This window comes from Crocodylus siamensis, chromosome 9 (genome assembly GCF_052110815.1).
Source record: "Crocodylus siamensis isolate JL-2025a chromosome 9, ASM5211081v1, whole genome shotgun sequence".
Lineage (NCBI taxonomy): Eukaryota > Metazoa > Chordata > Crocodylia > Crocodylidae > Crocodylus > Crocodylus siamensis.
The window spans coordinates 57,195,739-57,213,273 of record NC_143403.1 but is presented as its reverse complement, the minus strand read 5'-3'; the positions used below and the strand labels follow the sequence as shown (position 1 = coordinate 57,213,273).

The following is a 17,535-nucleotide window of genomic DNA, read 5'->3' as shown; positions in this document are numbered from 1 at the left end:
CAGCTCTTATATTCAAGTTGATGTAAAATATCAAATAATGGGGTTTCTCCCTTTATCCTGAAGGAAAATTCCCTCTTCTCTTCTGTCCATCTCTGGGATAGAACTCTTTTCTTCCTCCAGTTAATGTGTCCTGTTTTTTGACTGTCAAGAATGTTTCCTGCCTCCAGCATAAAGTTGCCTCCAGAAGCTGTTAGAGGAGTAGTGTCTTCACAGAAACCTTCCCTTTTTACAACAAAAAGCCTTGCTGATGACATGTGGCTGTCCTGTTTGCTTGCATAAAGCAACAGCAATCTCTTGAACCATTTTCTATCACTGTAATACCAAAGGGGCAGGAGTTCTTACTGAGCCAACAGAAATCTATAATTAATTTGTTGAACATCTCTAAAGATGTCAAGAGGTGAAAACCTTGTTCCTAGGTGATGGCCTCAGTGTAATCTAATGGTATGTTTTCTCCCTTTCCAACAGCATGCTCTTATTTAAAAAACAAAACAAACAACCCTTCTCCCCACTCCCCCCAAAAAAAACAAAAGCCAAAACCGTTAAACACCTACACAGCAAGAAGTCTTTCAATCAAGAGTTTGCCCTGTTGGTCCTTAGTGATTTGCCAGATTCCTTAATAAAGAGTTGATTTCTAATTATCTTGACACTAGAGGAAATTCTCTCTATTGCACACTTTGGTGGTGTGGCACAAGAAACGGAGCCAAAAGGGTATGTGCGGTTCAGCAAAACATCCCTGAGTTTTGACATGCACTCTTGGACCCTCAAAGTAGCACATATGGGTCTGTTTGATGGGGTGACTGTGCCTCAAGGGTTAGCTCTTTTGCCAGCAATTTCCCTTTTTTGTTAGGGTTGTGTTGCTCCACCAGCTCTCATGTTGATAACTGTAGCTCTTCACTGCACTCTGTAGCATCCACCTGTGCTTTGTGCCAATGCTGGGTTGTTGTGTTTGCTTGTGGTGGCCGTTGCATGCTGTGTGTGTATATGTGCACGTGTGTGTGGTATCTGAAGCTTTCATTTGTTTACCTTTTGAAATCCTGTCTCTGACCATCCCTCATTGCTTGGATGGAAGGGGACCTCATTGCTCTGACGTTGTGAACTAACAGCTGTGCTGAATTTGATGCTATTTTCTTTATCAGTTATTGCTTTTCTTTTAAAGTCTTGCTGTCTTGTAATTTAATTTTATTTATTTTAACAATTGTAAGCACATGCATTCTCTGACTCTCTAGAGACATGTTGCTGGCTGCTTCAATCCATTGACACAGAACACTAAGCAAGAATGCCTACAATCATTCAATGAAAGGAGACTTCCTTCATAGCTAGACTAGTTCGATTTTGCCAGTGTCCTTAGTAAGATGTGGGTTGGAAAAAAGAGAGCGAGAGAGTTCTGTCATCAGTTCAGTCAAAGCGGTAAAAAGGATCTCTTTGTTCTGAGATGCCTGAAATTGGAAACCAGAGATCTTTGGTAGTAACAATGTGCTAAATTTCTGTAAAATTTGCACTAGACTTCTGACTTGTGGCACATCTGGTGTAATAATTATAGTACTTTAAATAAGAGAGAACTCTGCGGGTATATATGATTAATCTCTCTGGCTTACTAGAACTAGGACCCTGTATAGATATTTCTGGAGAGTAACTCATCCTTAATAGTATTTTAAAATATAAAGCCACTCTAGCACTGACCTACAAAATGTGTCCCAAGTGATGTTTATATTACAAGGGATTCTTCTGAGCCCTTTCAATTTAGGAATCAGAGGGATGAACAAATCTGAGGGCAATCTTATTTTATTGGATCTAGTGACTATGTGATAGTTGGTTAGTTTTTTAAAGGGGAAAGGGTGCCCATCCAAAGGCAATTCAGTCTTTATCTTTATGACTATACGTTTGTCTTAGGCTCAGGGTTGTGGTAAGAAGCAAGGAAGTAAAAGTCCTTTCTATTAAACCAAGAAGTCCTTTCTGTTGCAATGATGGAAGCCTCTTCTTTGGAATCATTATACTGCCATAGGTCACCTTGTTCTGAGGTCTTGCTTACTCAATGGCAGGATTCATTGAAGGATTTTTAGGGATGGTTGCTGTTGAAACTTCCTCCAATTCCCATTATGTTGAACACTGCAACATGTATTTATTGCTGTAGGTTTTCAATCCTCTGATGAATCTGTTATAGGGAGGGAGGACTTCAGAAACAAGACTTAAGGCACTGTATGAACAAAGAAGCTTCTTGTATTGAGCATTCTTGACAGCAATCTTAGAGCCCTTGTTTCCAATACTGTTAGAATATCAAGTTGTCAGGCAAAATTTGGGAAAACTTTAAAAAAAATAATAATGCTGTTGTTGCCCTTTTTACCATATGGTCGAATCTAGATATCAGCCTACAGAAGATATCTAAGATTCATTGGATGCCCTCTACAAATGGAAATGGAGGGTATATGAAGGAGGGGATTTAATTTGTAAACCAGATACATCAGGCTCATCTCTGGAGGAGAGATCACTGTAGAGATTGCCCCCACCCCACCCTGGAGGTTGCATGTGCTTCTCATCCTGCCAGTGCACTGCATTTCTTGTTTTGCGATTACTTTTGTCTGTTGTCCCTCTGTCCTCAAAGATGATCACCGCAACTATGGCCCGAGGTGGGATGCAAATAAGACCACGGTTCCCGCCTACCACAGCTGTATCTGCCACGCCTCCAAGCTCCATTCCTTTGGGCGGACAGCAAATGCCACAGGTATTTACTGAGTTGAAGCACGTCGTGTCAGGGATTACAAGGCGTTCAGTACTTGGGTAATATTAGTACTCGTCCTCAAACTAAGGGGCGTTCACTTTTATTTCCATCCATCTAGAAAGGGCAGAGAATATAGATGATTGCTATTGGTCATTTAGGGTGTTGGGCTGTTATTTATTTTTTTGGAGCAGACCCATCCAAAATGTATCTTATACGCTCTAATTGGAAGCTCTTTGAGAGCCTGGGGTATCAAAAGAAATATTGCTAAAATGGCACACAGGTCTCATTGTAAGGTTTAAAACTTCCACATTCATGTTTGGCTCATGTGTCAAATTAACAGAATTTTTGGTCTCTGCTTAATCTTTGTCCACCTCACAAAACACTGCATGTTGAAGAGGGGCTCCAGGACTTGAGTAGTAGGATTCAAGTTCAGGACTGCAGTGAATGGGCTTAGCTGTGTTCAGAAGCTTGCTTGACACTCGCTTATTCTCTGCATCGGTCTAACTAGTGTTAGTGCCTCTTTCATGAACAGAAATTTGGATGTGTCCTAGCACCTCATGCAGAAACAAGAAATGCTATTTAAAACAATCTGAACTAAAGAAAAAAAAGACATTTTAAAGTTTCCAGTAAAACTGCTGATTGCAAGCAATCCATAATTGAAATAAGGTGGTCATTTGGCAAATAGCATATGATCCTATCCCAAGCAATTATGCTGAATTCCTCCATGCGTGACTCTTACTTACCCCTTCATTCAGGAAGTTTTCTGAATTTTGCCTTTTCTCTTACAGTACAATGTAGGAGACAGTAAAGGTTCAGTGAAAAGTATGTCTAGGCAGACTGGTGCTGGCTGTTACAAATTGCTGTTGGATAGCATCAGAATACCATAGCTGCCTCAACAGACTAGGACCACTGCTATCTTTTTCTCATGGTTGTTTCTTATCCAGGGTAAATGCCATCTCAGGAGCAAGAGAGATGGAGCAGGGGGAGGGGGACTTTATAAATGAAGCAGAGGAACTGTTGAGTAGTTATGTTGTTACCAGTATTGTTGCAGCAATAAGTCCCATACTAGCTATCTGAATTAGTTAGGAAATCATGCACTGCTCTGGTTTATAATTACTCACCCAGCACTGCCTGAGTGCTGCTGATTTGACGGTATCTCATGTAGTTGCAGAAAGTGAGGGGTCAATTATTCCTGCTGTTCATCAAGTGTTTCAGTGGGTCTTGTGCATAAAACCATCACCTCTGGAGTTGGTGCTAGCTAAACAATTCCAGCTTCTGTAGTGTTGCTTTCTGTTAATGGATGATAAAAAGTTGTTTCTACCATCCATCCAGTGTTTGCTTTTAAGTTTTCTTTGCTAGAAAATCCTGGAGCTCTGGTATGCCTGAGATCCATAAAGAATACATTAAATTCAAGCCCCTGTTGCTGCTGAAGTGGTGGGCATAGATGGCACACCATACTACAGAAAAGGATTGGCTAGGGTGGAACACACTACAGAAGGATGCAGTGGACTGCACCCGGTAGATGCATTCACTGCTGTTTTTATGCTTGAAGCTGAATAGTTAGCTGGAATAAAACCAAGAACATTGCTGCTGCTATGTTAGTCAGGTTTTCGTCCTCTCCCCACCCCGTTGGGATTTAACGTGGATCATCTTTCATCCCTTAAAGCAAAACCAAAAAAGGAGGATGCTACTTGGTTAGTTCATCTACCCATATTTTGACCCATAGTGCTAAAATTCCTTTGTTTTCTGGGTATTAACTTGTAACATGAATTGAGTGAATCTGTGCAAACTGCATCTAGTTGTGTATGAGAGACTGAAAATAATGGATTACTAGGAAAACAAAGACAGGAAGAGAGGAAGTATGTAATGTGACACAGGACATACTGAAATAGCTCTTGAAAGATGGTGAGATGAATCACCCATAATTTAATAGTGATGGAAAGAATGCACTTGCCTGACTGACAGTTAGTAGCTCCAGGGGCAGTGTGTATTTTGTGTGCTGCTCTTGGTGCAGTTGATTCTAAAAAGTTAGGCTTGGATTTCAGATGAACTTGTTCCTGCTGGTCCTGCAGGCGTTTGGGCTCTGCTTTGGAGAGGAGTGCTTGAACAATATTGTTAAATGTATTACCCTTACCAGGTCTTCAGATGTCTTGTTGCTGGGTCCAATCATAGGTGAAAAGAACTGTTTGATAATAACTGGTTATTGGTAGTCTATAGAAATATTTTCTCCTTGACCTCAGTATTTCAAGATGGTACCAAAGTTAAGAGTCTTGGAATTGTATTTTAAGAATGCCTTTTTGAAGAAAAGGCCTTGTGCAGACATGGTAGTTATGTAATATGAGCTTTCCCTTTTTCCTGTGTACCATGACTAGCATATACCCTTGTTGCCACAAGGTTTCAGTGTTTCTTCAAAAGAATAGCTTCACCACTAGGATCTTGGTTACAATGCAGCAGTAATATTGCTTACTGCATTGTGGTGGGGTGATGGGGGATTGTATTCAACAGTTTTATAGTAGTTGAGTTTGTTGATTAATTAGAACTGAGATTTTTTTTAATTTTGAAAGTTATGCTTTTAGTCCTTATGCCTGAGCAGCTACCAAGAATGAGCTGAATATAAACCATATTATTGGGTCTTCCTAATTCTAATGTGAGTGTTCCCATTCACCTATTTGGATTGACTGAAGTTTTCTGATAGAAATTAAAGTAAAAATCAGTTCTTTCCTATTTGAATAATACTTGGCTAATCGTTTATGCTAAAAATAAAAGCTTAATATACTAATCCCAAATTCTCTTCTGTATTCTTTAGTGTCAAAAATTTCCAGCTTCCTTACAATAGCTTGTAGCCTCAGCTTCTACAATGCAGTTATAAATTGTTAGTACAAAAACCTCAAGCATGCTGGGAGTTAAGGAATAGAGTAAAACTGAATTTTAATATCAAAATAGCACAAAGGATCATGATCCAAGTGGGAATGTGAAAACCTGTCTGTCACTCGCTTGGTGCTTCTGCAGAATTTTCATTTTGGCACAAAGCAGGCTGGCATGTAGATAAACTTGAGTCCAGAATACATAGGGCTTTGCTTACTGGCTAGAGCATTAAAGCTATAATATTGCAATGTAAATGCTCACTGGAGTTTTCCTTTAGGCCTAAAGTGTTCTCGTTCCCTGGTGAGATTCCCTTTTAAAGGACTGACTTATTTCTGTAGCAGAAATGCGTTCACAGGAATGGCTTGTTTTTCCAGAAGAGTCTTTGGCAACCGATCATACTGCTCCTTCTGCTGTACCTCCTGAAGGTGTTTGGCTTTTACCAAGTAAGGATGCAGACTGATAAAGGAACCTGCTGTAGGTGAGGTTCAAGGGGTTTTCACCTGCCTCTTCATTGTCAACTCTCACTTCCCTGTGGTTGCAGTCTGCTTTTGTTTGCCATTAGTTTCTGCTCATTGTACTTCCATTCTTGCTACCAGGATCAGAAACTCATACTAGCCCTTCCTCCTGAGTGCAGCTCCTTGCCTGAAACTCAGCATTCCAAAGGTAGGTCCTAGGTTTATGTAGCATCATAATGTCCTACCCTCTGAAAATGTGGGGTAATTTTGGACTTGCTACAGACTTGATGGATGCAAGCATTATTGTGCACACCTAGAGTCCCATTGAACTGGACTTCATTGAGCTAGTCTGAGTCAGTTATAATGAGACTTGCAAAAATCAAGGTTCCCTCTGTTAAACTATATCATCTAATCCTAAAATTAATCGTAGGATGATGTATCAAAAGGTATTTGCATCTAGAATGGCCTCTGGTGGGCAAAGATGCTATACGTGGCTACTTTGGTGCTGTTTTAGGAAAGAAAGTAGTGTGTGTGCTTCAGCTTTGAGTGCTGGGGGTGGGCTGTAAGAGCATAGGTCTGCATGTAGTCTCCTGTGGCACTGTACTCGTAGTGAATGTTCAGGGCTGCAGAAGGGATTTTTTTTAAATCTACTTTTTGTGAAATCCTACTGCATATCCAACACTGAGCTACAACTTTGTCCAAGGGAACGTATCAGGGAGAGCAAGCAAATTTTAAAGGAGGGGCTCTCTGCATACACACACACACTTTCTGGGAATGAGTTAGAGCTATAAGAACTCACTCAGATTGTGCCTGTGTGTACACCACACTTTGTCCTTTCCTTTTCAACAACCTGCCGTATCTTATGTGCTCAGTAGGGGTGATAAACCAGAAGAAAGGATCTCGACAGGAAGTGACAGACTGGGAAATTAAATCTGGGGAAATCCTAGTGAAACGTCCTTCCTGCCTGAAAGAGCAAGTTTAAATTTTTACAAATAGTTTGGAAAGGCAAACCTGATACACTTTAAAGGACTGTATTTTAGAAAGGCAGACTCATTCACCTTCTGAAAATTAAGCCTGTGAGGCCACCTGCCTTAGTTTGACATAAAAATCGAGACTAGATGCAGCCTTTGTTCGGGTTCAGCTCTTAATCATCTGCCAAGCTAAATTATTACAAATGAAATCATAAGCACTAGGGAGTATGGTTATAGTGTTTATTCTGATTTCTTGTTGCCACCAGTCTTAGTACACACATAGGAGGCAGAGTTATAGTATTCAGTCCCAAACCTTTATTCTTCAAGAGCTGCAAAGAGACAAACAGGCAAATGTTCCCCCTCACTTGAAAATTAGTGCACACTATCTCATTGCTTGTTTGGAGGAAAAGATGTGACATGTCTCAAGGAATCTGGGAAGAGATTGAAATAGCATGTTAAAAGTGCTAGTTGAGAGGATGGGAAAGGAATGAGAAAGTAGAAATGAGGCCACAGTATGTCATGTTGCCATTGATTTTAAGCTGTAGCCCACTGGGTGGTCAGCTAGTGTCTCTTAGTTCAGAGGCCTTAGGTTTTCATTTAACTAGGGATTGTTTAGGCTTATTATTTTTTCTAGCTCAAGATGACAGTTCCTCCTGTTACACCTACTTTATCTTTTACCTTGAGTGGTTGTATTCTTCGTGTTAGCAGAGGGGGGTGGGGTGGTATTTCTCTGATCCCTCTCTTTATGAAGCATCATCTGTAGGAATGTAGTAAGCTTGACTTGTTACTTTCTGAAAGTAGCACAAGGGGTAAAAGCTAAAAAGAAGGGGCAAAGACGGCCAGTTAGTTCAGTGCTTTCCATACCCTTAAGACATGACATTTCAAGCAAAGCACACCGTGTGGCCCTGTGTGCATGTAGTAGATTCTCATACTACTTATTTGCCTCACTGAATATCACGGTTTTTGGAAACATTGGGTTGGGTGATGAGTTAATAAGGGACAGCTGCCAATCTAAACAGCCCATGAAGTACATGGGGTACATGGATTTTGTTGAGTTGTTCACTTGGAAATGGTTGGGACTTCTGGGATTTTTTTGTTGGCTGCTAAAAAAGTCCCATTAGAAGATAGCTGACAAGCCCAGGAGGTAGTGTGGTGTCAACATGCACAGTCTTTGCAATCTGGCAAATTTCATACCACAAGATTATAGAAATATGCTGTGGTCTTTCAATCTGTCAACTTTAATGTTATCACCTTCTAATTGCAAGATAAGTAATAAACTTTATTGTGCACAGAGTTTTCCTCTCATGAGGTTGTGGACTTGAAGTCCTTGGAGTTGTACAGAAGGGCCTCTTTCTCTCCCCCCACCCTCTCTGTCCCTTGGACATGTGTTACCAACTCTGTTCTAAAGACTTAAAAACACTCTACCTTTTTCATCTAATCACTTAGAAAAAATATCTCTAGATTCCCCAGATGTCCAGAGTTGAGTAACAGAGCAAACCATCTTGAGGTTTGCTCTCCATACTTCTTTCCTTCACCATCAACCTAAAGGATAATTATTTTGTGCCATAGGTAAAATTAGGAGAAGGATTGGAAGGTTGCAATTCAAAAGCCAAAATGAAGAAGGTTTTAACTGTGGTCATAAAGTCTCAAATCAGGACTGTCTGCTCCTTTCTGACCTATTTATTCTAGTTCTAATAAAGAAAATTGCTTGTGTGGAACACTTGATATTTGAATCTAAACCAGTTGGTTTGGGGAAGGAGGAGTTCAATCATGAAAACTGAAGTAATACAAGTTTTGTGGGATTTTATTGCCACTTGTTAAATGTTTGGGCAAAACATTCCTGTCAATCTCAAGGGAGAAATGAAAGATGTGGGTAGGGTTGTCCATTGCGGAGGAGCTCAGGAAACTAACATTTTCTGTTTTTTATAGGCCAGAAGATGACCTTCTCACCATAGCTTTTAGCTTTTTAGATAGTTTCCTATGATGAATACACTTTCTTTCTTGAACACATTCTTTCCCATTTCAGGTCAGCCAGAACAACATTACCATGATGTCATCCCCTTCACCTGTCCAGCAAGCTCAGACACCACAGTCAATGCCACCACCTCCTCAGCCACAACCATCTCCACAGCCAGGGCAACCAACTTCCCAGCCAAATTCAAATGTCAGGTGCGTCAGAACATGACCTCAGATTTTAGTGGTGGCTGGAGGCATTCTTGCCAGATTGTCATGGATATGAAGGGAAGTTGAAACAAAATCATCTCTAAGCTCTAATCTTGATTACTTCTAGTAGGGTTTAAGGGAGTTGAACTTTAGCAGTGTCCTCAGGTCTGAAGAAGGGCTGGGGAACCTTCTTCAGTAGTATATTTGGGCAGTCATCTCAAGGAACCTGAAGAAGTCTTGCTCTTATTTTTGTCCTCTGCATTTATCTTCTGTGACTACTCTGATTTAGCTATGCAGTAAAAATTGGTATCCAGCATCCCCCGGGAATAGGAGATGCTGGATAACAAAATATGCTGGTTAAGTGAGCGGCCCTAGCTGCTGCCCATCCCACCGCCCCTCCCGCTGCATCGCTGCCCCTCCCATGGGCCCTGCGGGCCCCGTGGGACAGGGAGGTGGGCCCTGCACAGCCTGTTATGCCCCCGGGCCATGTGGGCTTGGCAGCGCAAGCTGCTTTGCTCTGGGCTGTGGGGGCTCAGAGAAACCAGAAGTGCCACAGTGGGCACTTCCAGTTTCACTTTTCCTTACAAGCCGGCATACCGGTTACCAGAGCACGCTGGCTTGTAAGGTGCCGGTTACCAGAGAGTTTACTGTATATAGTTAACTTCCCCTTTTTAAATCTAAGGTTTCTGCTTAGCCAAAGAGAAGGGTATTAGCATGTTCTTTGGGTTGGAGGAGATCATAACAATAAGTAGAGACCTTTTTATAAATTTCAGTTGTCAAGGAGCTGTGAGTCTGCTATTCAAAAATAAGAAAATTAATTGAGCTGCTTTGGAGCATTTTTACTGGATGCTGTTATCCAGGGATGTCAAATTTACAGGGTACTATCATGCCACTGGAAGTTGAGGGTCTGGCCTGCTGTAGAATCTGGGGGCTTCAGACCTTGGTGGACATGGCAGTCATTGGCAGGAGGGCAATACAGGGCTGATATATCCGTGGTTGTCTTCTGGCTGCCTTGCCTGTGACCACTGCTGTTGCCTCAGCTCCTCAGTTGCTGGGCCTTTGTTGTCCCATTTCAGAGCTAGAGCTGCTGCCACGACATGGGCATGCAGTTTCAGTGGCAGCTTTAGCTCTGGCACAGGTGGGAGCTGGAGTTGCTCTGGGAACCCCAAGTTGAAGCTGGAGCTGCTGTTGCATGCCCCAGGCTGGATCAGGCCTGCAAGGTGCTAGCCAGTGGGGTTTTCAGAATTCTGTAGCAGTGATCAGTAAAACGCACCTACTCACAGATTAGCCATATTCTCTACTAGCTTCATACAAGTTGCTTTGTGTGCTTTTTTAAAGGCTGAATTGATTTCTTCCTCCCTTCTCCATTTTTCAGCTCTGGCCCTGCCCCATCTCCTAGCAGCTTCCTTCCCAGTCCCTCTCCCCAACCCTCTCAGAGCCCAGCAGCTGCACGAACTCCACAGAATTTCAGTGTCCCGTCACCAGGGCCTTTGAACACTCCAGGTAATTTGGGGGATGTTGACAAGAATTGTACTGCAGACCATACTCCAGGATTGTATAGTTAATAACTGTGACAAGCACATGGAAACCTATACTTTCATGATGTGTCCTCTGCTCTAAGCAGCTTTGCCGAGTGAGCAGTATTTCTGTGGTGCACTGGGCATGCACCAAGACAAGTATTTTAGTCTCTCACTTGGTTTGGAATAGTCTCCAATATGATTTTTTGTCATTGAATTATCTGAAGAGTTGAAAAATGGGTGGCACCTATTTGATAAGTGGCTCTTGAGTTTCTTGCAGATTAAAATCTTTAGCAATGACTCTTAAGCTATTATAATATAGTTGGATTATGAGCAGCAGAGTTGTCTTGGACTTAATGGAAACTACACAGAACTTGGAGTTGGGATCACATTGAATCTGGTGTAACACTATCACATGGTAGTGTCTGTAAAATGAGATGCACAGTATTTTTCCTACTAGTAACAAGACTGGAGTATTTACACCTCTTCAGGTGATGTAAAAGAAAGGTTCTGCATCATATACAGATTAACTTGCTGAATGGAAACAGCATGTTGAAAGTTGGATAAACATGAGTAAGTCTTAGGAATATCCAGTAGTTTGTTTGGATTTGTTAACTGATCAGAGGCCTGCACTGGCAAAACAAACTGAATAAGGCTAAGGGTCTGGATTATGAAGGCTGAGAACTATGTCTATGTTTCCGTATCCTCTCTGACACATGGTAATGTTTAATCTTTTCTTTTTTGCTTGTACAGGAAATCCAAATTCAGTCATGAGTCCTGCCAGCTCCAACCAGTCTGAGGAGCAGCAATACCTGGACAAACTCAAACAGCTGTCAAAGTATATTGAGCCACTCCGGAGGATGATCAATAAGATTGATAAAAATGAAGGTGTGGCCTCTTGTGATTTGCCATGCAGATCTCCCATTCTGTCAGTAGTACATAGAAGATAAATGGTACACTTCTGTTATGATCAATTTGGGGGAGGACCAGGCCTATTCCAATAGCACAAGTTGAAACAGATATCACTTTCTCGTAGTTGCAGTTTAAACTGTGAAGCATGACAACATTTCATCATCAAATTCCCTTTCCTTTTGTTTTTCTTTACTGTATCTAATCTCTCCTTCGCAAGCTGTCTGATAAAAGTTTTATGAGAAGAATGTTCGTAAAGAGATGGAGAATCTCAGATCTTGATATTGGTGTTTTCATTTTCCCAGCCTCCCTTAATTTTTTGTTAATGTTTGCATAGCTGGATGCTGTTTCTGCATAAATGCATTGCTCACTAGTCACTTTGATATTCTTTCAGATAGGAAAAAGGATCTGAGTAAAATGAAAAGCCTCTTGGATATCTTGACTGATCCTTCGAAAAGGTAACTTCCATTCCTGTTTGGCTGTGTTAGTGTCTCTGCAAATCAACTGAACTTTTTCAAAACCCAAGATCAGGAATATGCTAGAGCAGTGATTCTCACCTACAGTGCCACAGCTTGAGATCTTTTCCAAGTGTGCTGCAGGGTGCCATACAATGTTTAGCACTGTTAGATGTACAGATACTATTCACAGAAATTTCAAATAGGAATCCATAATGATACAAAATATTCTGACCGTACTGTGGTCTCTGAGTTCTTTGCAACAGAAAAATCAAACTTTTTTTCAGTAATCAAAATACAAGTAAAAAGTAAGAGTTGGCATTTTCCAAGGAGTTACTGGAGTCTAACAAGGTTGAGAACCACTGTGCTAGAGGAAGCTGAGAATGCAGGGTCTACCAGTGGGTTTCTGACTTAACTGGTGGAATAGAGGTCTTGTGGATGGATGCCTTTAGTCAATCATCTTACAGCAACATAGTATATCCATAGAGCAGCAGTAGGCTTGGAATCCCTTGTCTCTATTTTGATTTTCCTTGTTTCTGCTAAAATCATTATTATTTTGTAGCTCCGATTTTCTTTGTGTGGTGAAAATCATAGAGGGTGAAAAGTTTGAGAACTCCCCACCAATGGTTTCTTTATGACTGTACTATTTTATGTGCTCCCAGCTTTTGTCTTGGAAGAAAGCTACACACAGCTTTGTGAAAAATACTGCCAAAAATATTTTGTTTAAGGACCCAGCATTGGAACTTCCATACATCTACTGTAGTTCCATAGAAAGCTATGCACATTTGGCACAAATATAAACTTGTTCAGAAGCCAGATTATCTTTTGTTTAATACTCTATTAAAACCCTGTTTGGACTAGTTGGAATGATGAAAGAGGTCCATTGGGTTCATTTGATTTTGCTGGAAAGCACCTCTCAAGCTTTTAGGTTGTGGCATTTATTTCGTATTCTCTATTCAAGTTTCCCCCTTAAAATACCCTTTAGAAAAAATTAAATTAATATTTTAGCATCTTGGCATCACTTTGTTATAGGACTTTTTATCTGCCAGAAGGTTAGGTTTGAAGCAAATAATCTTGCAATAGTAGTAATGCAAGACTCTGATTGTATAATCTCTACAGTTGACCAAGATGAGCATGTTGTGGGTAATGATTTTCTCTTCTGTAGATGCCCTCTGAAGACTTTACAGAAGTGTGAAATTGCGTTGGAGAAGCTCAAGAATGACATGGCTGTGGTAAATTGTGGTGTTCACGTTCCCTTGTGCAGGTGCTAGGCTGGCAGTAAATGCCAGAGAGGGCACCAGTTTGGCAAAACTATTTTTCATGTCTTATTTGTGTTCAGGACTATATTTGATAATGCTGAGCAAACAGAAAAGTGGTAAACACTAGCCTATTCAGAATGACTATCCTTGTGCATAACTCCTAAAAAGTTACTCTTCTTACTTAACCATCAAGTACTCTTGCTTTATGGAGACTCTTCGAGAGAATCTTAGGATTTTGTTTGCTGTATGTGACCAGAGCAATATGGGCTTGAACGCATTGCATGCTTTTAACAAACTAGAAGGAAGATTATTTTCCTGGCAGTTTGCAGAATGAATAGTAAGGGCTAAAAATAGTGTGTGACTGACAGATACAGTAAGAGGTGCTTCTTTGTGTCTTAGCCCACACCACCACCCCCTCCGGTGCCTCCCACCAAACAGCAGTACTTGTGCCAGCCTCTCTTGGATGCTGTCTTGGCAAACATCCGTTCACCAGTCTTCAACCATTCCCTCTATCGTACCTTTATGCCAGCTATGACTGCAATCCATGGCCCACCAATCACGTATGTATTGTTACACGGCTGTTTGTATAAATGCTGATTATTGAAGTGGAATTGCTCATTTGGGTGAACTGCTGGGAGGACAGCTGGGATAGATATGGATACATGTGTAGTGTGCTGTGCTTTTCCTTTTCACCTGTAAAGTATCTCAGAAATCAGCTTAATTTAAAAAATGTGGAGTTGGCATAAGAATCATGTTCACTCAGTCCTTTCTCGGATGTATTTTTGCACAGGGCCCCTGTGGCCTCCCCTCGAAAGCGTAAATATGAAGAGGATGAAAGACAGACCATACCAAATGTATTACAAGGGGAAGTTGCAAGATTAAATCCTAAATTCCTGGTGAATTTGGATCCTTCCCATTGCAGTAATAATGGAACAGTTCATCTCATTTGCAAGTTAGGTAAGCAAGAAGAATTTGAAGGTTCTGTTTTAAAGGAGTGTCTGGTTTGTTTCTAGGAATGTAAAGAGGTCTTGGTCGCACACAATCAAGAACATGGTCAACTTGTAATATTAGCAAGGCTCTTGATATCCTTGACAGGTTATGGCGATGTAAAACTTTGACTCTCTGCACAGGCTTGTTCAGGAGCAGTCTCAGGTTGTATACCAGATCCACTTAAATCTTTTTTTTTTTGTAGTTTCAGAAGCAATTTTTTCCTTAGAACCTGAGCTCCCCCTTTGCCATGATTCCTGACACCAAAAAAGGCAGCATTTTAAACAAGTCACTGATCATGATGTGGCTTTTGTAAGCTGAAATCTTGGCAGATTTCTTCACCTTGTGCATTTGTCTCCCTTGGACTGAGAACCAAGCAGAAGTCTCTAGATAATCTGAATTCTTGTCAGTTTGAAGTGGCCTGTGTATGAACATAATTATGTTTTTGTTCTTGTATATCAAAAAGCTTGCTGAGTTAATACAGGAGAAATTAATTGGATTTGTATACCTGTTGCCACAGTGGCAGAATGCCAAGTGTGAAATATTACAATATTCAGTTGTGTAGTTGGTTCTCTTCATTTGTGCAGCAGTCTGCACCTGTCTATTGCACCAGTGCAGGCTGGTCATCAAACTGATCAGCTTAAGCTAGAAAATGACATACTGCTGACAAGTCCTGATCCTAAACTTTACTGTTCCCTGTTGTTTGAAAATGATTTAACTCCATGCAGACAAAACAAAAAGTCAGGACTAGTGAAACAGGATTTTCTTGTGATTGCCTTGAAAATTTTTTCAATCTGCGCTAGAAGTTCTGTTGGTAAAAAGTATAATTTAGCCCTTGAATCTGTTCTCTCAACTGAACAAGCATAGAGTGGAATCTCACATGAACTTTGTTCAGTTGTGGAGAGACACAAAGTAGATTCATTTTAGTATTTACCAGCAAACATGGGAGTGGTATGGTACCGACCTAGATGTAGTATAAAAAGTGGCTGGACATCTCGAGTTCCAGAAAAAGGTGGAGATTGGTAAGATGTCCATATGTGAAATGTAGAGCTGATTTCAAGTTGATTCTGGTATGTAAAGACAATTTTTACAGTGAAAAATGAGATTTTTTCCAACAAAAACCAAAACCGACAGCCAAGTTCCTTTTGCAGAAATGATGCTGGGATTGACAGGGAAGGATTTGGGAGTAGTTTTGAATAGCATAAAAGGAGGACTCCACACAAGTCATGCTTTGATGTTCTGATGGAGAATGTTTGAATTCTAGATGACAAGAACCTTCCAAATGTCCCACCGCTGCAGCTCAGTGTTCCAGCAGATTATCCAGATCAGAGCCCTCTATGGATAGACAATCCTCGACAGTATGGTATGGGAATGTTGGAATGGTAGTACTTGAAAAAAGAAAGAAAGAAAAGGTGGGGGGCGGTGTAGGGAAGGAAATCTTTAACATTTGACTATTCATTTTTGTTGCAGTTGTTTATTTGGGCTGTCTCCTTTTTCTTTTCCAGCAGCCAATCCCTTCTTGCAGTCAGTGTATCGGTACATGACATCAAAACTGTTGCAACTTCCAGACAAACATTCGGTCACAGCCCTCTTAAACACCTGGGCGCAGAGTATCCGTCAAGCCTGTCTCTCTGCTGCATAACATCTCCCACTCCAGAAATCACAAAGCAAAGAAATTGGGTCTCAATGGCTGGCCTCTCACATGCCACTGAAAAATCACAGGCATTTGGGGAGGAAATTTCAGAAGAAAGAAGCCTTATGTTGTTTTGTTTCTAGGTTTTGGGTTCAGTAGAGAACCTGGTGTTAGATTTAGCTTTCATGCTTTTATCTTCTGCCTTTGTGAACTTTGCCAGCATTTTCACATATACAGAACATGTATATACTGTTCTTGATGTATTAGGAGGAGGTTTTATTGTCTTCTTAGAGAAGAAATTATTTGTAGACTTCCATCAGGGAGTCTGAATGATGTAGAAGGGAGAGGGGAGAATGTCCTAATTTTGCTTCAGACTTTGCCCAATGCCAGTATTTCTTTTTACACTGTATGTTGTATGACATGAAGTTGCCCCAGGAATAAAAATTTACTGCAGCTAGAATGTGCTCACAAGCTACCGTATGGCTGCAGAAGTCTGTTGCCTGGCAACTTTGTTCAGAGATGGGAGAAATGCGGGCCTTTTAGGACATCCCTCAGATATATGAGATAAATCTGAATAATTACATTTTAGGAAGGAAACCAAATTTAGGAAAAATTATTTTATAGCTTATTATAAACACTACTTTGTATGAATGGTTGGTTAGCATGGACCATGCATTTCTCACTCATAGAGGTGGGATGATCTGAAGGAGAGGTATTCATGTACACACTGATGCCTTTCCCCAAAAAATTGGCAGGAGAGAGAAAAACCGGTTAAATAGTGCTGCACATGAATCCAAAAGGTTGCAGCTATGTATCTGCATTTCTTTGCCATGGGAATTGAATATTACCTGGCATTTGTCTCTTAGGTGTTTGGCTCTTCTTGAGATTGGTGCAGCTCTTTGAAGTGCTTGTATTTTCTTCTCATCTGTTTGTTTAAAAAACTGAATGCAGCTTAGGTCTAGGATTGACAACTGATCTCGCATGCTTCAGGCACTGAGGGGCACCCAGGTGTTCATCATATGCTCTGCTGTGGGTAATGCAAGTGAAACCCTGGTTCAATATACAGTGTGATTACATTTCATTTTCCCCATCTTTGTGGGAAAGAGTTAATTGCTGAATGCAAGGAAACTTCAATGTCTCAAGTGTTCCCATCGCACCCTGTTATATTTCCCAGTATTGTGCAACAGTCCCTGAAGAGTATAGCTGGACCCTCTTAAAGTAGTGTCAGGGAATTGCTGTGGCCTCTGTGATTATATGTGGTGTCATCAGTTTTAGGATGTTTTTAAACGTGGGTACTTAGCAAGCACTAATTGAGGCAACGGAATGGTATCTGTTTTGTACATGAACTAATGCATTATCTGCCTTTGTTTTATTGTAATAAATTTATTATTATTCCTGTGTTTTACATTAATATTATATTTTATTCCGCCTTTGCCATTCCACCCTTAATCATTAGGGACCAGCTCTGTAGTATCAATAGGGTTGGGATTACTTTGTTTATTGTAGACTAAGTTGATATTCCTATACTTCTAAACGCTGGGGAGCAGAGGTGGTGGCTCTCCTTTCTTTGCTGCAGGATAACAGCCAAGTTCATAACCCACGACA

The 17,535-nt window shown here is 40.8% G+C and overlaps 1 protein-coding gene across 3 annotated transcripts in view; it reads left to right on the top strand.

The window, feature by feature from the left end:
• Window positions 1-17,330, top strand: part of MED15 (mediator complex subunit 15) — a 40,092-nt gene extending 22,762 nt beyond the window's left edge. Inside the window, exons 9-18 of one of the 3 annotated variants that reach the window (XM_090062465.1) lie at window positions 2,600-2,719; window positions 9,034-9,176; window positions 10,546-10,673; window positions 11,441-11,575; window positions 11,991-12,054; window positions 13,217-13,283; window positions 13,710-13,870; window positions 14,101-14,267; window positions 15,562-15,660; window positions 15,806-17,330. In XM_090062465.1, coding sequence (XP_089918591.1) covers window positions 2,600-2,719; window positions 9,034-9,176; window positions 10,546-10,673; window positions 11,441-11,575; window positions 11,991-12,054; window positions 13,217-13,283; window positions 13,710-13,870; window positions 14,101-14,267; window positions 15,562-15,660; window positions 15,806-15,939 — 1,218 coding nt within the window. In that variant the 3' untranslated portion in view covers window positions 15,940-17,330. Of the gene's footprint in view, window positions 1-2,599; window positions 2,720-9,033; window positions 9,177-10,545; window positions 10,674-11,440; window positions 11,576-11,990; window positions 12,055-13,216; window positions 13,284-13,709; window positions 13,871-14,100; window positions 14,268-15,561; window positions 15,661-15,802 lie in introns of all 3 variants that reach the window. The other 2 variants (XM_090062464.1, XM_090062466.1) reach the window with 2 other exon arrangements.
• The last annotated feature ends 205 nt before the right edge of the window (window positions 17,331-17,535 follow it).